General features: G+C 43.3%; 1 protein-coding gene across 19 annotated transcripts in view; it reads right to left on the reverse strand.

Moving 5' to 3' along the window:
* LOC147017947 (PDZ and LIM domain protein 5-like) overlaps positions 1-26,715 on the reverse strand; it is a 102,038-nt gene that overhangs the window by 37,920 nt on the left and 37,403 nt on the right. For 5 of the 19 annotated variants that reach the window (XM_085897059.1, XM_085897062.1, XM_085897063.1 and 2 more), the window contains 11 exons: positions 22,760-22,835; positions 20,895-20,920; positions 20,334-20,549; positions 19,254-19,271; positions 18,509-18,660; positions 17,600-17,639; positions 15,124-15,159; positions 14,199-14,870; positions 13,882-13,995; positions 13,558-13,641; positions 7,649-7,761 (listed from right to left, as the gene is read on the reverse strand). In XM_085897059.1, the coding sequence (XP_085753185.1) occupies positions 7,649-7,761; positions 13,558-13,641; positions 13,882-13,995; positions 14,199-14,870; positions 15,124-15,159; positions 17,600-17,639; positions 18,509-18,660; positions 19,254-19,271; positions 20,334-20,549; positions 20,895-20,920; positions 22,760-22,835 (1,547 nt within the window). Of the gene's footprint in view, positions 1-7,648; positions 7,762-13,557; positions 13,642-13,881; positions 13,996-14,198; positions 14,871-15,123; positions 15,160-17,599; positions 17,640-18,508; positions 18,661-19,253; positions 19,272-20,333; positions 20,550-20,894; positions 20,921-21,093; positions 21,324-22,759; positions 22,836-23,478; positions 23,629-24,276; positions 24,330-26,715 lie in introns of those variants that run through there. The other 14 variants (XM_085897066.1, XM_085897078.1, XM_085897072.1 and 11 more) reach the window with 13 other exon arrangements.

Genomic DNA, 26,715 nt, shown 5'->3' on the forward strand with positions numbered 1-26,715 from the left:
ATCAGGATTGTTTTAATTGTCCAAGCAATCCTCAAATGAAGTGTCAGGAATGTCATCGTCGAAGTCGAAGACTACAAGCAGCAATCATCCCGGCCACTTAAAGATCACTACGAGAAGACCGTTGCACGGAACCGACGGAACTCTTTTGTCACGTCGAACATCCATGATATGATGGAAGAGCTCAGCAAATCATTGGGATCCTGTGCAATCACCGGTGCAGTTCATCATTTCGTCCGTTTAAGGAATCACCACAAAAAGAGCCACAGCAAGTGAGACACTCAATAGTACGGTTAAATGCGTGGTGTCAAATGGTGCGGTGCAAAGAATGGGTATCCGACCGAAAAGGTTTTGTGGTGCGATGAGCTCGGGTACACATTGTTCAAGCCTGACTTGTCAATTATTGGCTTGACAACAGCAAACAAAATCTGAAGAACAAGACAACACGGCATATACTATGCAAGCAACGGCAGAAAATTGGTAACAGATGTTAGAGTCATGGTGTTGTCTGTGATCAGGGCACGGGGAAATCTGACGAGATATTAAGATGGCCAAAAAACAAGGCCTGCTATTCATTGTCAATAAAACTGAATGGGGTCTGTGATTCTTTACAGGACAAGTGAATGGTGCATCTTTTCATTCATGAATTTGACAACAACAAAAACAAACAAACATCCGTTTTAGCACAATGTGCAATATTTTAGACTTACCTAAGTGGTTAAATTGATGTCTTCCTTAAAAATGTTCAAAAGCACGTCATCCAAACCATCATTTGCAACCACATGGTCCTGTCTATATGCCTGGTGTTTGCTTAATGGTGAGGGTGGTGGGCTTGGGATCGTCGGATCCTGAGTTCAAATCTCTCTCGGCTGTATAATTAATACCAGGTGGGGTTGACTCTGCCTGCCATCCTTCTGAGGTCGGCAAAATGAGTGTCAGCTTGCTAGTATCCTGTGTCGGAGTGGTGACCCGTCCAGGATTGTGCCCGATAGCCAAGGAGACTGCTCCGGCAGCACCAATGCTCTGCACCGAGTATGGTCCCAATGGATGGATGGTCCTATCTATGAAAACCATGAACCACAATACATCTCAAAACAAATGGTCTCGCCAGGGAAACTCATTAACCAACATAAGTACGTCTTCGGCCAAGTGGATTTGCAAAATGGCGTTTAAAAAAACAAAAACGGATAGCGGTTATCCATATGATGAGCCAGTGATGAAAGGCTTGGTATACAAACTCATTGTCTCCTTATAAATCATAAGTCCAATAAACGATGGAGTGGGGTCCAAGTTTCAGCATTTTATATGCAGCATTTAGCTGCTGGTTGCATCATTGCTGGGAGGCTGGCTGTGCCACTGATGCAGTGCTCCCTGTAGGTTAGAGCAAGAATTTGGAATTTGTTCAGGGTGCCGGCGATAACTTTTTGCGAAGGTCACCGTGGGATGTTTGACTTTCACCAACTGATGCCGGCAGATGTGACCTCCAGTTTAACATCCATCCGAGGGACGGCGCACACACAGTTGGGTAGTCGCAATTAAACTTACCCTTATGTTAAACCTTTTTTTTTTAATCCACAGCTTTCGACGTCTGTAAGGCCACACCGTACGTAGATCCATCCACAAGCCATCATCAGTTACCCAATTTCCAACCTGTTTTTTTCATCTCATCTTACGGCGGATCTCGAAACACAGGTATATAAATTATACAACGAAGACCTCTTTACTCGCGACTTAAAGCACAAGCCAAACTGCCCAAGAATGGCACAAGATCTTTGTACAAAAACGATATTTTTTAATCTTAAGGATTACAATGGCTATTATGGGGGTCTGGTCGGTGAAAGAGATCCAAATGTGTTCACAACATCTGGAATGTCAAATACCCGAGAACTATACAATACCAACCACCACATTCTTTCATCTTTGGAACTCTCTATGAACACCTAGCCAACTTTTAGCTTTCAAGCTTCTCTGTTTCCGTGCCCTATTTTGCTAGTGTGTAATTAATCCTTCCTCCGTTTTGCTTTTACATTAACAAAGACATCAGTGCGCAAAATAAAACCCCCAAAAGGTCAAAATCAAACATTTTCACAATGCAATGAAAAAGGCTCATGAAAGGTGAAACAAAAATCAAATAAAAAAAAAACACAAAAACCAAAGACTTTCGACATCTGATCATTATCAAACTCTTCATCTTACAAACCGGTACTTAAGAGTTGTACAAAAAGATAAAACACACCATTGAAGCAAATGCAACTTTCGTGATTTCCCCTGTAATTCTTATGGTTGCAGCCTGGTCTTCTCACAGTTGGATGAAATATGTGTGTGACATCACTGGATCATCCTTGTTTTGGGAAATCTACATAATACAAACCTGAAATAGAAGCATTTTCAACCTTTAATCAGACTCCTTAAGGCCCTGTCACACCTTGACGTTTTAGCCAGCATATGCCGACGAATGAAAAATTTGGCGAATTCGCTGGCACACGTCGAATATGTTATGGGTAAGTTTTGTATACGTTAAGAGCACGCTGAAGCACGCTGGCATACGTCATAGAACACCGAGCTCGTCGACAAATTTTAAACATGCTCAAAAATTTTCGACGTATGCCAGCGTATGACTCACACGTTCTGCATACGCTGGCCATAAGTTGCAGGCACGTTATGCGATCGTTGACACACGTCGACACACGTTACTTGTAAGTCACTCATAAGTTGAAACACGTCGAGGTAATGTTTAGCATACCCGAAACTTATTTCTAACCTATGAGTAACGTGCTTTGAACCTATGTGTAACGTATCTCCAACGCACATTGACGTATGTAGACATATTTGACGTCTTCCGGATGACCACAGAACTTACTGAACGTGTTTCTAACTTACAGATACCGTATAATGGCGTATATTAGCAGCGTTTAGGGGAATTTGTATATAAAAATGGGCTTCACAGGAGGAACCCGTCAGTGTTCCAGACTCCATGTTTTTTTTTTGTTTTTTTTCTTCTTCTTCTTCGGCATGACGGTGATGTTGACACTTCGATCTCGAGTGCGGTTATGATTTAAATCGTCCAGCGGCAGCCTTTTAATTGGCTACGCCACGTGATCGTCGGCGATACGCTGCCACGCTATGCAGAAGTTAGACTATCGTTGGGCATAGGTTGTGAACGTCGACAACACGCTAAGCATTCGTTGGTATAAGTTATCTAAAAGTTATCGAAACGTTCTGTGTACGTTACTAATACGTTATGCATACGTCCAACTCGTTATGAATACGCCCAAAACTTAAAAAAAAACATCAATTGTTCAGCGTACGCAAGCGTTTTAGATCAATTTTGATATGTTGCCATACGCTGGCTAAAACGTCAAGGTGTGACAGGGCCCTTAAATCCTTGAATCATCCTTCGCCTCCCAGCTCCCCCATAATGACCATTCTAATCCTGAAGATAAATATGTCCCATACAACTCCCTTCTCTCCCCTCTCAACCTCTTTCACACAATTCTCTCCTCCACCCCAACTTCCATTCTCTTGTTTTTCTCAATTAGTATTGGACCCCGACAGCAGCGGTTCCACTATTCGCAGAACCCATGTATTCGCATATATTTAACCCGCTTTACATTCGCGCTTCATGTATTGACGTTTTTTTTTTCACACTTCAGGACTGGTCTCCTCTATCCACCACCGCCAATATCAATTCAGCCTGGCAATTCTTCCACAGAAACCTGCTCTCTCTCTCTTTTGCATTCATCCCATCTCGTCTTCAGTTGTCTTACCCATCCTCACGCTCTTGGTACTCTGAATCCTGTGTTGAGGCAGTTGCTTTAAAACAACTTGCCTTCTCCTCCTGGAAGGCAAATCCAACCGAAGATAACTTCAGATCATTCCACAAAACCCACAACAAGTGTGTCTACTCTCAGGAGAACCAGAAAACAACATCTGTCCAATCTCAAGATGAGCTTTCAAGCTTGTTCTTTCCTCCAAAACCTGGTGGCGCCTTGTCAAGTCTGTCTCTGGTGTATACTCCCCTTCCATCCCTTTCCACACTTCAAATGGCATCACAGCCAACTCCACATGCGAGAAGGCTGAATGTCTCATTTCTGCATTTGCTTCAAATCTTGTGTCCCTAATCAATCAATCTCTATCTCTATCTTTATCTCTCTCTCTCTCCATCCTTCCCAGTTATTCAAAATTGCTCCTGAATTCTGTATTTTTTTTAATCTGAAAAGGGGGAAAACTTTGTACCACCCAATTAGCTTTCTTCTATTCATCAGCAAGGTCATGGAATCCATCATTTGCAGTTGACATAAAATCATTCCTTTTCTCCAACAGCCTCATCTCAGATCATCAAAATTGAATTCAGACCCGGTCAATCGACCTTGGACATGCTGCTTCCACTCTCCAAACAATGGTGGAGGCCCTCAAAGTCAGAAGCGAGATCAGGGCCGTCTCTCTCTGGACATATCTCGAGCTTTTGAGACAGTCTGTCATCGAGCCCTGTTCTCCAAACCGCCTGCCAATGGAATCCAAGGCAATCCCCATTTTCCCCATTGAAACAATGCCCCAAAATTCGCGGATTTGAGATTCTCAGCATTTTCCAGGAACGTATCCCCTGCGAATGTTGGGGTCCGACAGTATAGTTTTCTTAATGTCTCCCCTCCCCTACCTCCTTTGATATTGTTCTCCATCTCACCCTAACTTCCTCAGTCAAAACATCAAAATTGTTATGTGAAATGTGTAGCCTGGCAATCTATTTACTTCATCAAGGATGAGTAAACAAGAAATATATCTTCAATATATGGGTTCCCCTGTAATAAATGTTGACACAGGAGGGGGCCAATAAACCCATTAAGTTTCTGCAATGGTTTCCAACCTATGGTCGTTTGTCCGTGCTCCATCCTCTTTAAATGCTGAACGTAAAGCAAAGAAGCAGCACATACCGCTTCTTCAAGTCTTCGGTATGACTCGGCCAGGCTTCAAACCGCTGACCTGCCAGACTCAGAGCAGACCCATGAGCCATTACTCCACAGAGTGTGGTTGTAATCGCCTGACAGTTTTTTTTTTTGTTGAGTATTTTGTCTAACAGGGCATCAAAGAACTTGCAAACATGTTGCTTGAGGAGTAAGGACATCAGGAGAAGGACTACACGGGAGCAAGGACAAAGGCATCGAGACCCAATAAACAAAGCAATGCAATGTATGCTATTAAAACCTCAAAGTAAACCATCACAAAACAAGTATGCAGACTACATCACCAAACCAGTCTGGTTCAAATATGGCTGTAAGCAAAACATGATATAATTTTGGAGAGAACCTTGTCCAACTTAAAATATATAATCGATAAACATGATAGCATTGTGCCGTAAAAGAGCTCAAACAGCGATGACGTCATTTTTGGTGATGAAATTATGCACTTCCATTGCCTGTTGGCACCCACGGCTTGCACATGGCCTCAGTCATGTCTGCCAGCTCCACAAGGCAAAGTTTCCAGGTAATCAAGAGCTGGGAAATACTTGGCAAGTGATCAGTACAGCTTGGCCTGAACCACTTGGTGGCCTCAAGGGCAAAAACTGCAAGCTTCGGTCTGCTCCATTGAAGTTCAGCGAATCAAAACACAGAGACTGGAATCCTCTGAAAAACGACGTAAAGTATGAGAGCCGAGCATCAAAAGTTGGAAGAGTGCAACGGCGGTCGTGCGAACACAAGATACATCTGGGCAAGCCGATCTTGATGGAATTTTAGAAATACGTCATACGCACAAGTATCCAGTGGATGACTGGTGAAAAGTGCCGACCAGACACAGCGAGCTTTTCACTGTGCACGGAAAACACCTTTTGGAAGGCGTCATGGCCGTGGAAATTGCACACGGCTGGTGCCTTTCCAGTGCCCACCCAACTCACGACTCGCCCCGCAGAATTTGTGTAGGCCTTGACCAGAAAAGCCACTGCCCGGTGGTGTAATATTTCCGTGAGTCCGCGTGTCATTTACCAGTTGCCAGGTTATTAGTCCGAATTCGAACTTTGCCAAACTTGTCGCATTAGTCGTGCATCATGGATCCGGTATTTCAAAGTTCACAGTCTCTTTAGACGTCCTCCAAAACACCATTTCTTGGCCACGTGAGTCTGCCGTTTAACTTTACGTTATTCATTCAAATAAAGCAAAACCAGTTTGTGGCTTCCAGTCAAAAAAAAAAACCAGCAAAAAATGAATTCAACTGGATTTCCTTTTTGACTTTCACCTGCTTTATGAAAATGGAACAACAGATTATAGTTTTATTTTTTTCGCATGATTGAAACTCATGGAAGAGCTAAAGCAGAATGATTATTTTTGTTTTTGGTAAAGCAGCTGAGATCCCTCACAATCACATTTACCCACATCAAGCCCTTTGAACCATTACAAGCACGCGCGCGCACACACACACACACACAAACACACACACACACACACACACACACACACACACACACACACACACACACACACACACACACACACACACACACACACACACACACACACACACACACACACAGTGATTGTTTTGGGGAAAGGAACAATTAATACAGCATGTGTAGAATCAGAAAGAGGGGTTCAGAATTTCTTCATGCGTACGACAGCAAAGAGCCGATACTCTCGGGCCCCTGTCTTTTGCGTCGTACGAGTAATAGATCTGTTTAATATGAAAGCTAAGTGTTCAACGGTGTTTGAAATGTCGCGTACACAAGCCAAGTTACTCAGATGGTTACCATGGCAACAAAATGTTGAGATAACGTCATGATCAATAGATATCTGCAATATGTAAGCGAAATGTTCGACGGTTTTTGAAATATCAGGCATACAAAAGTATGTGGACGGATGATCGGTCGGTCAGTCGGAGCTCATGTAAATGTTTAAATTGATAATGTAAGTTACAGCAAAAGAACAACAAAATCTTTACTCTAATGAAAAGCAGAATTGTAAATGTAAGGACGTTTTATTGGCTCACTTTCTGGTTTTGTTGCGGAAGGATACATTAATGAATGTAAACTACGGACCTTTGGTTCCCCCTAGTGTGAGATTTCACTTAGAGCACCTTTATCAGAAGATGAGAAGTTAACATTGCTTGATTGCAAGTCTATCACTCTCTGGGATAGGAGAGGGATGGAAATCAGTGTGCCTCTCACCAGTTGACAGGTCATGAGCTGCAAATTAACCCCGGACAGGTATTCCACTGAAAAGGGGGAGGGGGGTGGAGGGTGCGTAGGCGCTTAAACACCTCGTCTCAACCTGGGGAAGAGTTATACCAGCACACTGCAGCCTACTCTCCTCGAGAGGTAATGTGACATTCTTTACATCACAAACAAATACTGGCAGATGAGATCAACTGGTTTAACATCCAATTTTGAAGGGCAAGGGGAGCACACTCATTGGTACAACGCTTTGCCTACAATGCACCAGGATGAAAGCTATACAAGAACGCTACCTTTTGAGCCGACTTGTCATTTCCACGCTGCCAGATTACAAAATTATAAAATTAACATAAAAAAAAAAATTGGAATCAACAGAAGCTTCGATGAATATCCCGCTTCCTGTTCACGAGGACTGAAAGCTTCAAAATCAATGCCTGTACACAGTTGTGATGCCTCACGAGTGTGATTTTGCAAATGCAGAGCCAGACATACCATTCTTGCTGGTGGAGGGTCCAGCGGGTTGTCGAGCAGGGCTGGTCACTGGAGGTTTCCGAGATACGGTTTTCACAGCAACGGTTGCAGTAGCAACGGGCTGAGGTTCTGGTCTGACAGGGTTCAATGGTAACAAAAGTGAGGTCAAGGGAGTCAGTGATAAACAAGTACACATCAGAATAAGGATATCGAGACTATTAACGACATATTGCCTTGCATTACAAACTGGCACGGTTATCCATTAGCTAAGTTATGAACGATTCTCCACCGACAGGTCGGGCTATTTCTGTGATTTGCAAGTATGTTGTACATCGATGGTTTACTATGATGCAATTGATGTGCAAGAGTTTTGTTTCATGGTGGAGACTTTCCCTCAGTTATTCCGATGCAAGTACATCTGAAACCACCCTGATGGAATCCTCGATTCAGCTTAAAACCTCTGTTGAGGGAAGGTTCAGCTGCGTGGACTCCCAACATCATGTGCCTTATGAGTCTTCTGGGTCCTCCTGCTCACTCTTGTGACAAATGCCATTCTTTCCATCACTGAAGCTCTTGTGTAAATACATCATGGGGAGGGGGGGGAAATCAAACCTTTCCTTCAACCATTAAGGAATCCTACACCAGCAAAACTATCGGCAGAAATGTTGGCCTTTCGAAGTGGTTTCCACGCCGTGTCAAACATTTTCCCAGCAGTGGTCGATTGTCCTGTTGCCATTGGATGATGCCATTACTTATGTGAAACTTTTGAACACTACACACCTATCAAGTGTTATCGGCGTTAGAGATTGCCTATTTGGCCAGGATTCAGCCTGATGATTGGATTATTACTGAACCACGGATGTGCCACTGACGCAATGCTCCAGAACATCACATAACTGGAATCTGGAACTTGTTCAGCATGCTGGCAATAAAATTCCCTACTCTTCGTGGAAAGACACCATGGATCTTTAACCGACAGCCAGCTAATGCCATTGACAAGTCCTCAGATAAACTGTCTTTGAAGGAATTAGCACAAGGCGAATAGAAGACTCAACTTCAATGTGTGCAGTCTGGATTAGATTTGCGGCCTGACTATAAACTGTCACATGGGTGCCTTCGCAGGCAAGGAATGAAAGAAATAGTACATCACACTTGGGGGAGGATGTTGAGCCAACTGGAATGTCTGCCAGCATTCACTTGTGGATGTTAAATATCCCATATTATTGAAATGAGCAGACCAGTATATGCCGGTACACTGGCAAAATTCCAAATTGCTGTCCTGGTTGAAGGCTTCTTTGGCAGCACCCTGCGGTGGAGTCAGGCCTCTGCACATACGGAAAACAGAATGGATTTGGTTGGGTTGGTCTGCTAAGTCTTCTCACCTGATCCCATGGCTCATGATGCAGGGAACCAATGTTCTAATCCCATCGACCATATGTTTTGGCACAACCCAGATCGTTTCCTATCGTCCTTGTAATTCATGTAAAACTACATCGACATCTACGACTGACCACCTCTCTTTCCACCTGTGTGCAAGACATGCGTGTGGTATGCCATATATATATATATATATATATATATATATATATATATATATATATATATATATATATATATAAACTCCTCCATGATCAGGAGATCAACATCAAAAAATTAAAAAAAAATTAATACAACTTTGTCATTCCAATCAATGAAGTTTAAAACAATGTGAACAGATGGCCTATAGCAGAGATGTTCCGTCCAATTTGGCTGGAAAAGGACATGAGCACACAATACAAACAATGTGGGACTCCACCAGTCAGTGCAGAGACAATCACATTAATTTATGGGCTATTCCGCTGCATGTCATTAAAATAAAATAAACAGGGATTATAACGATTATTACAAGCAAATAGTAATTGGTATGAGGAAACTCTGGCAAACGTCGATACCCATTCGAGTATCTTATTAAAGTGAATATTTTTCCTTGCAGCCAATTTCTGGAATGGCCAAATCAATCCCTGTACAAGTCACAGGGAAGATCAAACTTGATGACTATTGTGTAAAAACATGATAATCCACCATTATATTTGAACATAATTTTAAAAAGTTAAATTTTCTTAAAAGTTAAAGTCAAATTTTCGAATCCAAACAAGTTGATGGCTGTAAATCTGGACTGAACTGATTGGAAAGCTCCTGGTTTGAGTCAGTACAACAGTCACCAAAGTATAAGATCAATGAAAAACTTGCAGGTTTTGAGTACTTTTTGTGACCAGAAAGTGGTACATCAAAGGAACCTGAAAAGTTACAACAAAAAAAGTTACAGGTTTACAGGGTGGTCCAAAAATGATCAGCAACCTATTATTTAATAAATGCAATATATATATATATATATATATATATATATATATATATATATATATATATATATATATATATATATATATATATCATTGGTCGATTTTGTTTGCTTTAATCTAATAATACACAGGATTAGTTAATATTTTTTTGTTGAGTATAGTGATAATAATTACTTCAACAAGCAATCAGGAGCGATATCATGAGTAGTTTATGAACTGCTCAATCCAAACACTTTGCCTCTGGATGACAGCTACAACACGGACACCGAAGTTGTCGACAGCTCGGTTGAGAACTGGAGCTGGTATGCATCTGATTTTCCCGTCTGATGTTATTTTTCAACTCCGGCAGTGTGCGTGGATCGTTTTCGTAGACTTTAGCTTCGAGGGACCCCCATTGGCAGTCGTTGGGATGAGACAGATCCGAGGAGTAGGAAGGGCATGGGTAGTCAGTCTGTTGAGAAATGAGTCGATGACCCAGGAAACATCATCTCAAAAACTCCAAAGCACCATAAGATGTTTTGTAGTAGTGAAATGTCTTGCTGAAAAATGACTGAATCCATAGTGATGTCTTGCTTCCCTCTTGTGCGAGAAGTTCCCACCAGCTGTGTAAGTTGGCGTGTTGACTTTTTCGAAGAAGCCTGCAAAGCTTCCTTACAGCCTCTGTCTTGCCGGGTGTTCTCACTGAAGGTTTTCGACAACTGCATCCTATAATTTGGTCTTTCACAGTTCCAGTGTTTCTAAACCTTTCAACAATATGTTTGATGGTTTTGTATAATGGAATTCTTGCATTTGGTAGACACCACAAAACTGCCTTTGTATAGAAGCAGACGACTTTGTCGCAAAAAACTTCTCTAAAATTAGCATCCACTGGTGCATAGAGAAATTGTTCAACATGATTGAAACTTCAATGGAAAAAAAACATATATAATGTATATATATATATATATATATATATATATATATATATATATATATATATATATATATATATATATTAAACATTGTTATTTAGATGACATGAAAATAACAAGGTCACATTTGTAAGTTGATGAAAACCATTTGAAAAGTTGCACGTAATTTTGGACCACGCTGTACCACTGAACATGGTGTTTATCTGGGCCCTGGCCAAAGGTTGTAACCGAAATTTGATAGCATTCTGACTGGTGAGTCTGGAGAGGAAGGAAGATGAAGGAATTTACACAATTTTACCAAACATTTACTCAGTCTGCCCTTTTGACACACTTCCAGTCATGTGATCAGCATGACCTCAACAATTTAACATCAGGACCCTGTGCTAATGTTGTAGCCCAAATTTGGTAGCATTCCGACTGGTGGGTCTGGAGAAGATTTTTTTTTTAAGGAATTAATGCAATTTTCCCAAAAGTTAACAAAAGCATCCATCTTTGCACTTCTGGTCACATGATCGGCAAAACTTCCACAATATAATTAGAACCCCTACCCTAGCCTAATGTTGCAACCCAAATTTTGTTGCATTCTTAGTGGTGAATCAGGAGAACAAGATTTTGGAAGGAATTTGTGGGACAACCATTTTGTCACAATTCCAGTCATGTGATCGGTATGGCCTCCACAATTTAACATCAGGACCCTGTCCTAATGCTGTAACCCAAATTTGGTAACATTCTGACTGGTGGGTCTGGAGAAGATTTTTGAACAAATTTACTATGTCGGCCATTTTGACCTCCTTAAAGTCATGTGACTGGAACGAGCTTTGTAATTCCTGTTACCAGTCAGGAGAGGAATGTTGCTGCCAAATCTAAGCCGGATCGGCCCAGGAGTTTGGCCAGAGAAATCGAAATAGGAGACGGATGGACGGACGGACGGATGGTGGATGGTGCACGATAACAATACCTTCTCTGGAATATCAATTCCAGATAAGCCAATATGCACTCCCTTCCAAGGAACTTTAACGTCAGAGGCCATTACGCCCAGAAAGTCTGTGCAATGGTTGCCAACCTATGGTTGCTTTTTCTTGCTCGCTGCTTTTCAAATACTGAGCATCAAGCAAGGAAGCAGCATGTACTATAATTAAAGTCTTTGGTACGACTCGACCAGGGTCTGCACCACCGACCTTCCAGACACCCGAACCATTGCAACACTGAGGCCGATTTCAGTTCAATAGCCATCATTGTTATGGTCTAAAAATTTCATGATGATTATGCTCGTTTTGAAAATAAAGAAAAATTCTGTATTCGTCGACCACCTTTCTTTAAACTCGCATGCAAGACTAATGCTTACAATGCTGACCTTCACACTTCCCCTTTTGGATTTCCGTCTTTGATGAGACCTCTTTCAATCTCCTGCTTGCTGCTCTGGTGCTACAAAAGCATGATGTTGCATCATGCAGCACAACAATTTCGGGTACATATTGGGGTGAGTGTCCTCTCTTGAACTGGTTTGCACATCATCAAAGATCCCACAAGATTTTTTTGAGAAAGAAGGGGGTGGAGGGGAGGCGACCCCAAGCCTGTACCACAGCTAAATTATTTCCTCGTTTTCACCTTTTACTCTGCATGAAACTTCTGAAAGCAGTCACTTCAGAGTTATCGACCGAGTCATGGCTAACTGGTCTTTTCTAGTTAGCTTTGGCTAACTGGTCTTTTCAATTCCCATGCTCAATGTTCATCTATATTTATCAGCTTCACTTATCGACTTACTCTTGCAATTTCCCATATAATTGAATTATGCTCCACCGATAGCACCTCTTGTTCTGCACAACTTCTTAAGATCATGTCTGAAATGGCGGTGGAAAATTTTGGGTAGTGTTTGATTCTCAATAAAACTTTTGATGAAATGACAAAAATAAAGATTCCTGCACAGGAAAGGACACAGCAACTTTTATTTTCTTTATTGGCATCAGAGAAGGATTAGATTGGAAATTACACTCGTGTTGCCTTGAGATAAAGCGAGAACAAAGTAAAGTGAAGAGGAGACTACGACTAATTATTTAATGACCCAACTTCATCTCACCTTCTTGCGGTGCTCAACCACAGGATATAGATTCGTTCTGATCGATGAAGTGTTTCATGAACTGGATGGCTTGGCCTCGTGCTAAACTGAAGCTCTTTCGGGACGGAATTTTTAACTTGGACAGGGTGCCGGTGATAACTCACCTACTCTGTATAAGACACGATGGGTTCTTTAACGTCTCGTGGATGATGCTAGCAGACAGATCCCCAGCTCAACGTCCATTGGATGGACGGCGCACTTTGTGATGCAGCGCCCCGCATGTAAAACGCCAACCCGACAGTTCATACTCGCGTCGGGAATCAAACCCAGATGAGACAACTCAAAGGTAGCTGTGCTAAATCTGCATCACCCTGTCGGATTAATGGAGGTGAAGAGGAAACGGTTGGTGAGATTACCTCCACAATTGCACGATAGAACAAGAATCTTGTACGTGTTCACAGGGGCTGACAAAAATCGCATTTCACAGCAGGACCTCGAAGAACATTCACTATTGTTGGCAGCAGAGGTGAAGAAACCTGGTTTGCAAAAGGTGAACACATTGTGCATTATACGGGCTTTAAGTAGTGAGTGCCAGGTCCAAAATGCACGACGTTAGTTCCAGACCTCTGTTGCTGGCCAGGTGCGAGATGATAAGCAATGACGGCTGTTGATGGACTATTCGCATTGAGGAGAGATCCTTTGAAAACACTGCAGAGTGGCACAGTCAGTGAGCAGTAATGGTGGGCAGGTGGTAAGGGGAGCAGGGGTACAGGAAAGCAGAAATAAGGAAAACAGGAAAGAAAGCAATATCAAGAAGGGAAATGTTTTTTTTGTTGCAATAGTAGTTGGTAACTATATTTGCAAAGACAGATTATTCATTACCAAACGAAAGACCTGTTTTCTGATCTAAAGATCTTCCTCTGAACAAGAGCATTTCTGAAAGATTACCGTGCTTGCGCCGCAATGGCGGCAGAGATGGTGGCGGCAGCGAGGCGAACGGCAGGTTCCGAGGATGGGTGAGTGGGCTGTGTGCCCCCTACTTGTGAAAGCATCTCATTTTGGCTGAGGAATGAGGAGGTGAGAGATGAAGAGGCAGAAAAGCAGCAGAAATAGCAGGAAATGATAAATTGGGATGAAAGAATACATGAAAGGGAAGCATAAGAAAACTCAAACACAAATGTGTATGGCAAAGAGGAAACAATAGAAAGAAATACAATAACAAGAGAAAAGCAGAACAAAGATAAAGCTCCATGAAATGGAAATACCTCCTGCCAAGGCTGGCAGATGCATCTGGAACATTGGCTAGACCGTCAGGAGAGAAGGGAAGGGACCAGTTTTTGTGAGCGAGGAATGAAGATGCTGCAGCAGCAGTGGAAGTATTGGCGGTGGAACATGCAGGAGTCACAGTTTTTTCAGTTAACCAAGGTGGATTACTCACAGCTGAGGCACTGTGGTAAGCCGTTAAAGACTTGCTGGGATTCAGGGTAGCACATGGCATTGTCGTAGAGGGCTGCTTCCGCACAGGTCGAGATACAGGATGGGTAACGGTGCGAGTAATGGGATGGGTGCTGATGTGAGCAGTCGTTTTAGAATGTGGAGCATCAACATGGCGTATGGTCTTGGCTGGTTTCAGAGGTGGGACAAATGTGGTGGGAGAAGCTGTTGGATCATTCACAGAGTTCATGGCGAATCTGACAGTCAATCCTTTTGTTGGTGTACGCAGAGAATCTTCTACATCCGGCCTTTCAGCAGCCAGACTAAAGTTAGACTGTTGATGTCCTTGAGGGTTCCGTGCTCCAGCTTTAGTTGTTGGAGTTGTACCGTGGCCTGGTGCCACATATTCGGCATGGTAAGATATATTTGACCGATTTTCCTGCAGCCTATAAGATGCCTTGTGGTGTAACTGGCCTGCTTTTGGGCTCGTTGTACGGTCCAGACTAAAAAGGAGAGAGGCATTGAAAAACTACTAACCACCATATCAGAAGCATGGCACAGCACTGCACACAGCATGCTGTTAGGGCATGAAAAGTCCATCATTGGATGTACAGCATTCTTCTCCAGGTTAACCGCCGTGCCCTGCTCATGTTGTCAGTATTTTTGGGGGGGGGCACAGGCAGTGTTAAGTCAGACAGGGCACCACACAAACCACAGCGTATGATGTTAGTGGATTAGAAAAAGACCTGAAGTTACCTTGCTCTGAAAGTCCCACCCACCCGCTTTCTTGTACTGCCAAAGACACAAGCTCTGGGAACGAAGCGACTTTCAAAATGTTTGTGACAACTTGATTTCTCTTGTCTCGTTGCTTGTGCATTTTAAATATTCCACACTCGGATAAAGCCTCTGAATCGCGTTGTGCCGTATTAGCCACATACTTTATGTGCAGCAGTAGATGTGGTGTTTTATAATATTAATGTTTAAATCACGACATCATCATCAGACTTATATGTCATGCTCTACACAAAGAGTCAGTTCTGCTGAAGCAGTTTCTTGGCTCGAGTTACAATCCTGGAAGGGTTGCCACTCCGAGACAGGATACTTGACCGAGTGTGTCGGGGGACAGGGATGCCAGCAATGGCTTGCCTACTCTTCACAAAGGACACCGAGAGATCTTTAATGTTCATGAACTAATGCTGATAGATGGGACGCCCAGTTTAACGTCCATCCGAGGGATGGTGCACACACATATTGATGGGTCACCTTGCATGCGGAACACCAGGATGTAAATTTATAGCTGGGCCGAGATTCGAACCCAGGCTCGACAGCTCAGAGGTGAGGGTGGATACCTCTCGGCAATCCTTCCATCCGAATAAATAATAATAATAATAATAATAATAATAATAATAAGTGGTGCCAGGCACAACAAATCCCACCCATTTAAGGCACAAAGTTATTTTGGGGATCAAATTTAAATTTGATACATCCTTAACCTGAATGTTGATTATAAGGAATAGAATAAGGAATATTTTAGTCTTAGTTTGAAGTCAATTAAACCATTTTTCACGAAGTTATGAGCGAAAAACGATTTTGACCTTTTCGTGACCTGACCTTGACCTTTGACCTAATTGGACCCAAAAGTTAATGGGGTCGTCCGAGGTTCATTACCCACCTGTGGATACAATTTGACAGTGTTCGAGCCAGACGTTTTCCCGTAAAGTTGTATTTTCGTAACCATGTTTTAGTTTTAATGGAAAATTTGAAATTTTGACCGATGACCATGACCCCCAAAACTTCGGACCCTACCGATCTTCACACATATGCATTTTTCACTATAGGAATGGGTAGGATTATACGTGACAAATAGAATAACGTTCACTATAAGCTTAGTTTGAAGTAAATCAGATCATTTTTGACGAAGTTATGAGCGAAAAACGATTTTGATCTTTTCGTGACCTTGACCTTGACCTTTGACCGAATTGGACCCAAAAGTTAATGGGGTCGTGCGAGGTTCATTACCCACCTGTGGATACAATTTGACAGTGTTCGAGCCAGACGTTTTCCCGTAAAGTTGTATTTTCGTAACCATGTTTTAGTTTTAATGGAAAATTTGAAATTTTGACCGATGACCATGACCCCCAAAACTTCGGACCCAACCGATCTTCACATATATGCATTTTTCACTATAGGAATGGGTAGGATTATACGTGACAAATAGAATAACGTTCACTATAAGCTTAGTTTGAAGTAAATCAGATCATTTTTGACGAAGTTATGAGCGAAAAACGATTTTGATCTTTTCGTGACCTTGACCTTGACCTTTGATCCAATTGGACCCAAAAGTTAATGGGGTCGTCCAAGGTTCATTGCCCACCTGTGGATTAAATTTGATAGTGTTTGCGAAAGCCGTTTTGCCATAAAGTTGCTAACAGACAGACAGACAAACAAACAAACCGGACGATTACATTATCCCGTTCCCTCCCTCCGAGGGGCGGCATAATATTTTTTATAAAGCATTGCGGTGAAGTCTGATCCAAATAATTTTAAAGCAATATATGTATTTGTATATTGTAATCAGTAAAAAATAGTTTGGTTGATAAAAACATTAGAAAGGAAATAACTTGCACCAAAAACTTTAACATTTTCACGCTCACGCTGACGCTGACACTGACGCTCACGCCGGGGGTATCGCTATAGCTCTCTGTTCTTCGAACAGGCGAGCTGAAAATAAAGCAGGCATCTTCAGAGATGATTTTCAAGTTGAGAGATTACCGACAGTGCATTCGCTAATCTTCTTCGTTCGTATGCAGCACAAGGTTGCGGGGCAGCATCATTGGCTGCGAGCGGTGCTGTGCCGCTGATGCAGTGCCCTCTGCTGGTTAAGATAAGAATTTGGAATTTGTTCAGGGTGCCGGCAATAGCTCGCCTTCTCCTAGCGAAGGACGCGGTGGGATCTTTCACGTCCACCAACAAATGCTGGCAGATGGGATTCCCGTTTTAGGTCCATCCGAGGGACCCTACCTGTGAAACACCAGAATGACAATGTATAGCTGCGTCGGGATTCAAACCCAAGCGAGACAGCTGAGAGGTGAGTGTACGTACCTCTGGGCCATCCTGTCAGCCCATCAGCTAAACACTGGATTTAAAAGCAACATTTAGAACACATTTTATAAAACACAAGCACCCAGCAGGGGGAGTTAGACAACCTTCGAGTTAATAAAACAGGTCATACCTTTGTCCGGAAGAAAGTTGCTCTGGCACGCTGTCATCTGCTGCAACAACAGACAACAGAGTACAAGAATGACACAAACTGAAAAGCATCAATGAACGTGAACTTTAGTAGTTTCGAACAATTTCTGAGAGCAATCAAGCCCAAATGAAGATTGGGCATTTGACGAGAGGAAAACAATGGATTTGATCAATTCGACGTTTATAAGAGGATGTTTACCGCCGTTGGAAACTGTGTGCGACTGACATTTCGAACTTTAACCCTTCATCAGTGCAAAAAGGGAGATTTAACAAAGGGATAACCTTTGAAACGCGAGATATACCTCATTTTCCACGTTGGTAAACATCCTCGAATCAAGTTTTGGGTAATAAAATCCATTGTTTATCTTGTTCTCTGACCCAGACCCAAACTCACCTTCACAAAGTCTACGACTCCATTTGTGAAATATTAGTGACACCTGGGAGGGGGAATACCTCTGCAATCTGCATCCGGACCTTAACCCAAATATAATCGGCTTGTTCTTGTCACCTACCCAGCTCATCCACCAAGTTTTGTCATAATCCACCCACAACTTTTTGAAACATCATGCTACATATAGTTTGTGGCCACACTTCTCAATGATGAAGAATCACTTTAAAAAAAAAAAAAAAACTGATCGGATCCGGATCTTCACCAAAATCTAATCAGTTCGTCCTTGTCACACATCCAACCTGCCCACCAAATTTCAGCCGAATCCGTCCCCAACTTATTGAGCTATCCTGTACACAGACAAACAGACAGACAGGGATGAAAACATAACCTGTCCACCTTCGGTGAGATGACTGGTGAAGGAAACGTTTTGAGTGGCCATGGATGGAACAAAAGAAAGAAGCAAAAAAAAAAATATATATATATATATCAAATGTCACAAACCATTGTGAGTCCCAGTCATTTGGGCAAGGATGTTGAATGAGCGAGACTGGCTTGCTGATGCCTTGTTGGACCAATCCTCTTCCTCACAGCTCTTAACCACGGCTTGAAAAACTGGGGATGTTGTGTCCACAGGCACATCCTTAGGCTGTATCCTGTGTCGAGAGATCAATGTAATTTGCTCATCACCAGCCATATGATGCAGGAAAACCCACACAATAAACTCAAACAAATTACTTTAACTATTGATCCTGAGTTCCGGAGCTGATAGAGGGAAAAAGCACTGAAGGCAGAAGAAAGGCCAAATCGACCCAAAATGGGAAGTCCACGGAAAGATTTTAAAAAGCAAAAGAAATCAAACTTTTTTTTCATGTCGCTCAATTCAACAACAAAGAGAATAAATGATCTCCGACGGAAAACCTGCGCATTCTCATCCACAAAAAAAAGCTGTCAACTCAACCGATTTAACACGACGTCACAACAGCACGGATTTGGACACATTTTTACATTCTCACCTCGGTGAATGCATCTTGTCATTGCTCATAACACACTCACCTAACCCCTTGTCAGGTCAGTGTGGTGCGAAGGTGTCCGAGTCACAGGAGTCAATGCAGCCGGTTGTGCGTAAAATATTTTGAAAAAAGAAAAGAAAAAGCGAATATACAGGAGAACGATGAAGGAGGTGGCAATGACGGGAGCAATGCTAAACACCTCGGAGAGATTGTGAAGCTCAGTGGAAGTAACTCACAAGGTGTCCTGGCTTTGGCTCCATCAGGAATCAAAGAGATGTGATGCGTCGGGTTGAAGTGGTACAAGGAACACAAGACAAACGAGAAAGAAAGAAGGAAACCGAAATGAAATGGGGGTGAGAGCAAAGGAAACAGAAAATGAACAAGAGTAATAAAGCAGGAAGCAGACTGATGAAGCTTAGTGTTGGCTTAACTGTTAAGGTGTCTGGCTTAAGATATTAGGGTCTTGAGTTTAAGCCCCTGTCGGGCCGTTGAAATAACACCAGGTGGGTTGACTCAGCCCGTCATCCTTCCGAGGTCGGCAAAATGAATACCGGCTTACCGGGGTCACAGGCCATTCGAGTATCCGACCCGTCCAGGATCGTACTCCTGAGCCAAATGAAACTTCCTCGACAGCCCTATGCACCTCACGGCGTGAAAGGAACGGTTATTATTGAGCAGACCGATGAGAACAAAATTAATTTCATCGCATGCTTTCCAAGCCTGTAATATCTGATGACGGCCTAACCGAACAAGGTTACCCACAGATGGGGAAGAAAAAAAATAAATGCAACTCCGTACTCGCCAAGAATAGGCCCCGTGGAAACTTGCGAACTCACGGGTTCATTACCTCGGTGGTCTCGGTCATTCCAATTCGGATTTCAACCTACAACCACTGTAATTCCGTTCCGTCTTGCAACATGCCATGCAGCCGCTCGAGAGTGACACGCGAGGCAAATAAAGAAAAAAAAAAAAAGAGTGAACGACCAGATACCATCGATGTCTAATTGTTCACCTTACGTGGGGGAAACCGATTTCAACCCGTCACTTCCCAAGCAATTTTTGCTGAGGCAGCCACATATCTAAAACTAACAACACATGACTAACACGGATGGGTTTTAAGGCCAATCATAAAGAGGACGTGGCTCAGTCCACCGAAATCAACCGATGTTAGAAATTCACTAAAACAAATAAATCAATAAATAGATCACGATCAGAGACGTCAGTGCTTCGTTTATGAATTTTGGAGTTTCATTTTAATCATTTCCAATTCACTTGTTGGATTTAGGAGAAAAGGCAGACCGGACAACCGGAATTACCCAGAGATGTCAGCCCCCAAAGCACGGGCCTGCCCAGCGATGGCCGCCAATATGGCGTCCGAAGAGTACAGTGAGATAGGCGTGTTGTACTGGGCATGAGTGATCGTGGCACTTGGCCCAGCAGCCACTCGAATATTCATCGGCCCTTTGCCAGATAACTTTTCAGATCGCAGAGGGATTGTGGGTGATTGGGCTTGGGAACTGGATGACTTGGAGCTACACAAACGAGAAAAGGGTGTGGAGAGGAGCAGTGTGCAATAGGGCAAAGGCAAAATGGAAATGGAAAAAAAAAACAACAAAGGGAACGAGGAGGAGGATGAAGAGAAAGGAGAACAAAGGAACAAAAGGAGAAAGGCAAGAATTAAGCCAGGAAAAAACGATCCGGGAAGAACAACACTTTAAAATGGCATCAAGATCGCAAAATCAGAATAAATATACATGCACAGCGCATGCACACGTCATGCTCAGCAAAGCAACGAAGAGATTATATAAACGGACAAAAAGAGGTGCTAAATCCACAGCAACATTCACAACTTGTGCACAACCAAGCACGGTACTAACGTGTTGGAGAGGTTCAGCCGTACAACCTGTGGACACAAAGAAAAAGATGCAAATACATTGACAAAGCGGAAAAAGGTAAGAGACAGAAATCGCAAGCGAGCAAGACAGGAACAACGAGCTGCAATGGGAAAGTAATCTTCCTGTGAACGTCCGTCTGTCTCTGTCTGTCTGTCTCCCAAAATAACCAACAAAAACCCACCCATCCCGTCGCTCATCTAGAAAGCCCCTCTTTAAGGTCTCTGCAACCTCCGTCTTGGTTTCAGGTGAGTAGAGAGCAGCGGGTGAGTTGTACTGACGCAATGTCCCGCCACGCCCCGTGGTCTCTGCCGCCGCCTGGTGAGAACTCGAGTAGATGGGTGAGCTGGAACTTGATGCCCGGAAACCTTGGCCTGCATAAGCCTGAGTTGAAGGCTGAAGTTTGTCCGCGGCCTGCAGGCCGAGGAGCGACAACAGGCCTGTTACTCGGCCAAGAATAAAAAGAATGCGCAGGAGCTGAATTTGCGGTTCAAGAGATGAGGTAGGTCCTCATGAAGCACCACATGCAACAAGGAAAGAGACCCTCAAACCAAGCTGGCTGAGGAGATAAGGAAGTCTTTTAGGAAGCAAGTGCAATCTGATCTTAGGATGGAAGAGTCATCCAAAGGCCTCCATAGAAACCCACAGAAACATGCCATCGCCAAAATTAAATGAAAACAAAGAGAGAAAGCCATGGACAGCCATTCAAGGGCTCATGTCATCCTGACACGAGGATTTACATCCGAAACAAGTAATGGATTCTGATGTTGTGGCTCAGATTTGGTACCATTTCACAAGAAGCATAGAGCATAACTGAGAAAGCAGCATACCAGAGAGTGGAGCATAGTGCCCGTGTCTTTTTCATATTCGTTACCTCCTCCAATGAAGGTGGAAGGAGCTTATGTTATCACCCCTGTCTGTCTGTTTGTGTGCAGGATATCTCAAAAAGTTGCGGACGGATCCGGACGAAATTTTGTGAACGGGTTGTGCGTGTGAAAAGGAAGAAATGATTCAATCTTGGTGAAGATCCGAATCAGGATCAGGATCCGACTACGAGAATGTTTTTAAGCGATTGTTCACCATTGAGAGAAAGGGTCAAAAACGATATGTGGCATGATATTTCAAAAAGTTGGGGAGGGATTCGGACGAAACTTGGTGGACACGTCGGGTGTGTCACGAGAAAGAATTCATTCAATTTTGGTGAAGATCCGAATCAGGATCCGAGAATTTTGCAAGTGATTCTTCACCATTGAGAGATGGGGCCAAACCGATTTATATCATCTCAAAAAGTTGTGGACGGATTCGGATTAAACTTGGTGGACACGTTGGGTGTGTGACAAGGAAGAATTGATTAAATGTTGATGAAGATCCAAATCCGGGTCTGGATACGAGAATTGTTGAATTTTAAAGAGATTCTTCGCCATTGAGAGAAAGGGCCAAAAGCGATATATAGCATGATATTTGAAAATGGATTGGGCCTGATATGTTCTCGTGGATCAGGCATTACGTGGCGGAGGTATGTGCTCTACCGGGTGCCCTTCTCGTATGATAATTAATGGAGTTAGGGGAAGCAGCAAATTCAAGGTGTTTGGATAGGAAGAAAAAGGTGTTAGGGTGGGAAGGAGGCACGGGGTGAGGAGAGAGTAAGGAAAGCATCAGAGGAAGTGAATCATAAGCAGATGCCAGAGATTTAGAAAATGCAATATGTAATCATTGATGCAGAATGAATGTGGGAAATGATGGGGGGAGGGGGGGGCGGGGGTGAACGGAGCAGCTTATGTTTGTATAAAAGTAGGCTTGAAAGATTGAGAAGGTGTAGAAAGGTAAGTGTGGAGATAAACAACATTTACCCTCTGGTGTGGGATAACCACTGGTGCGGAATCGATGAGTGGTGTTGCTGTTGGAACAGGTGGAACTCTGGTACCTCTGTGGAAAAACGAGAATTATGTTCAAGCATCGTGTAGATAGAGGTCACTTCAAACATTCTTGAATGTTGTACATCCTTGGCGGCATCAATTTGAACTAGCTATATCGATATACAGTTCGAGTTCCCTTGTAAAGAACTCTCAACACAGGAGGAGGCCATTCGGCCAATCAAGCCTGCACAATGGTTGCCAACCAATGGTCGTTTGTCCGTGCTGTATCCATTTTAAATGGTGAGCATCAAGCAAAAAAGCAGCACGTATTATTTTTAGTCTGATATGACTCGGCCGGGGGCTTGTTCGAACTGCCGACCCCTCAGACTCAGAGCGGACGCTCTCACCATTACACCACAGGGTCTGCTTGAGCTCACTTAATCACATCTGTCATCTTTGAGAGCTTAACTGTTGGGTTCTCCCCACGGGAGGGTGTAACCCGAGTCAGTACGGACAGTTTCCGATGAAAAAGTAACATTTCAAAAACATTTGGAGCTGCTACATAAGGTATTTCATGATAAATGTAAGAAGGTAAATGACATTGAAGAATGATTGCGATGAAAATGGCCCATCTTTGCTTTCCTATCTCAGCCCGTGCAGCTCGCGTTTCCAGGATACCAAGTTCAAAATCCAGACGCGACGTCGATTGGAACCTTTGAAAAGAGAGGGTAGAAAGGCACAGTCCAGATTGTCCACTCATGTGCTTGCAATCCATGGAAAAGGAAGCTGACGTCTCCCAATGGTTTGTCCTACATGCGATACCTGTGCATACTCCACCATGAACCTTGGATCCCTGTAAATAAATCTATCCACTCAAATTAAGTCTCAAGGTAGGAAGGAAGCATAAACATAAGGAAAAACGTGTTGTCTGGGTGTTGGCCAAACCATTCATGTTTGTACAGGTGTGACAAACAATGCATGGTTTCCATGGTTAACGCGCTCGTCTGAGTCTTCAATCGCATTCTCCAAGTGCGAGCTTCAAGCCACCACATGCTTGGGTTATTGGCACCAGACGTCAGAAGTACCGGAAGAATGACGCAAAACATTGGGAGTGGGAATGTGGGTAAGGTTCGAGTGTTGACAGCTCAGGATCTGCGGACAGACTTCTCCAGCCCCAACCCCCACCCCACATACGACGCAAGTCATTCTCAAATATTATTACAAAAAGAAAAGAAGCCAAAATTGAAGAAGAAAAAAAAGAAGCATGAACTGCAGGACTTGAAGTAGAAGCTTTCACTCTGTTATAAAAGGCAGACTCGCTTGGATAAATCATGGCCCTGAGAAGCGAGCTGGCTGTCCAATATCCAGCACCAAATTGAGTTACATGTACCGAAGTAATAGATCACGGCCAATAAATGTTTGGCGTTATCGGCAGTTTTCCGAAAACTTTTGAGGCTGGCACATCTATGTTGCACGAGAGCCAAACGTTATTCCAAACGGGTAGGCCCTACCCGAAGCATTGGACCCCTTTTCTTATCAGGACGTGCATCGTATCAATTGGCCGACCTCACATCTCAGCAGCTCAAGTCATGCAATGGGAGAGAAAAATAGGAAACGTAAAAGGACTGACGCATATGACAGAGAATTGAGCGACTGGGAGCGTGCGAGAGGATGAACAAATCGCACCCTTCCAGCACGGCAGCCTGGCATTCCACGCAAGCTTTGGCAATCCCGTTTATTTTGACAAGGTTTACTCGGTTGCCCTAATTTGGGCAACAGAGCTCTGCCTCATCCGTATCAAATAGCCCGACTGAAAAACGAACGCCAAATCCTCATGGGTTCGAAATGCTGCCTGCCTCGAGCTCCGGCATGTTTTACACTTCTTCCTTACTCCACACGTCTCCAACCGCTTCGGGAATCCGAAGCCGCACTGACTCTCCCCACCGACGCCATCACCACATGTTCATAGCTTTGACCTTCCTTACCCTCACTATCACACCACCCTTCGACACCCTCACAAATTTCACCGACACCATTGTATTAACCTGCCTCACCAACCCAGCATCCCTTTCCTGGAGTAATTCTCTACAGACTTCTGTAGTAGGACCTGCTTCCAACTACAGTATATGAGAGTACCACTCTCGTGTACTATAGTTCTAACTGGAGCATGTTTGCCTGGGTAACGCATCGTTCAATGCATTTTGAACCTGCAAACATGTAACCTGCCATCCACAACCCAGAATGAACCAATCCGCAGCAACTCCAGCATTTTCAAGTTTGCCTCAATAACAACTACCTGAACCCGAATTTTCTCCTTGGATGTGGAAAATTATGTCACCCTTTCCTTCATTCCTTGCCCAGATATCTCATCTCTGTTGACATGACCGATAAGAGAGAGAGCAAGTGCTGTCAAATAAACATGTGACAAAGGGAACTACATATTTATGATACTTACTACCCCGTGTGGTGCCCCGTAGTATAGGTGTGGCATCTCATAAGTAATGTAGGATCGGCTCAACTGGCTGGCCAGGCCTGGCGTTCGAGTGGAGCCGATTTGGCCAGGAATTTGGATTCTGGCCAAGGTGCCAGTGATAACTCCTACACTCTTCATCAAAAGCCACCACAGGATCTTTAACATCCACCAGCTAATGCTAGCAGACGGGTCCACAACTAGACATTAAGTGGGCGACAAACTTTGCGACGCCTTTGCAGCAGCAGTCTTGACGGTAAATTGTCAGGTCAAAAAATCAAACTCAAACAAGACTGCTCAAACATTAACGGTGTGAACTCGACACCACTCTGTCAGACTGACATTTTGGCAACTTTGCACTGTAATAATTGTCCAGTAATTAACGGTGACCCAAGGTGAACACCATGGAGGAATTGGGAGGAGACAGTTGTCTATTTCACAAACCCAGTTTGTTCCACTTTTGTGTGTTTCCAAAAGGCAAGACCAATTTCAAGCAAGATTGACTGTGCAGAGTATTGGCAATCCCGTCCCAGTGATGGAAGATCAAGGTGTGATAGGATACCCAATGATTTTAATGGTAAAAAACAAAAACCCAAGCAAAAATGTATTATCTGTAACAACAAAACTCATGAAGAAGGAGGAGAGGAGATTGGGACCATACTCTGTGCAGAGCATTGGTGCTGCTTAAGCTGTCTCCTTGGCTATTGGGCACAATCCTGGACGGGTCACCACTCCGCCACAGTATACAAGCAAGCTGGCACTCATTTTGCCGACCTAGGAAAGACGACAGAACAAGTGAACCGGACCTGGAATTCATTCAACAGCTGAGTGGGATTTGAACTCAGGACGTTGGGATCCAAAACCCGCCACCCGAACCATTAAGCCAACACCAGGCAATGAAGAAGGGATAATTTCCAACTGGGTGAGAAATAACATGAGATAAATTTTAAAATGATAACAAATCTGAAGACGACAATGGTTCACGAGCGGTATTTGACGATGTAGATCGTTTCAGAAGTCAAGGAGGAGACAATGTGATGATGTTTGACCAAGTGATAAAAAAGATCAACATGATGTGGTACGAGTGACAGGTTATTAGCTGCAAAATGTCGAAAACCCGGTTTCGTTCAACAACTTTAAAAAAATTGACCTTTGCATAACCTTTAAAGGTCACAAAACAATGTTGTGGACGTTAAAATAAGGAAACAGGATACGTGCTATAGCTTATTGGAGTTAGTTCGTCGAAGAAGGTCGAAAACCCGTTTCGATTCCCACAACTTTGAAAATTTGACCTTTGTGACCTTTAAAGGTCAAAGGTAAAGGATTATGACCTTTGGTGCGAAACTTCCTCTGGAACATTCCAGGAACAATATAACGTCATATAGGCTATATGGCATTTCGCACTCATCGGATTATCCATACTTTGATGAAATCAGCGTAAAAACAAACTTGAAGGGGGCGCCACGGGCAAGGTGTTTGA

The sequence above is a fragment of the Eptatretus burgeri genome, chromosome 10 (assembly GCF_056783735.1).
Source record: "Eptatretus burgeri isolate ZD-2024b chromosome 10, Ebu_testis_v1, whole genome shotgun sequence".
NCBI lineage: Eukaryota > Metazoa > Chordata > Myxini > Myxiniformes > Myxinidae > Eptatretus > Eptatretus burgeri.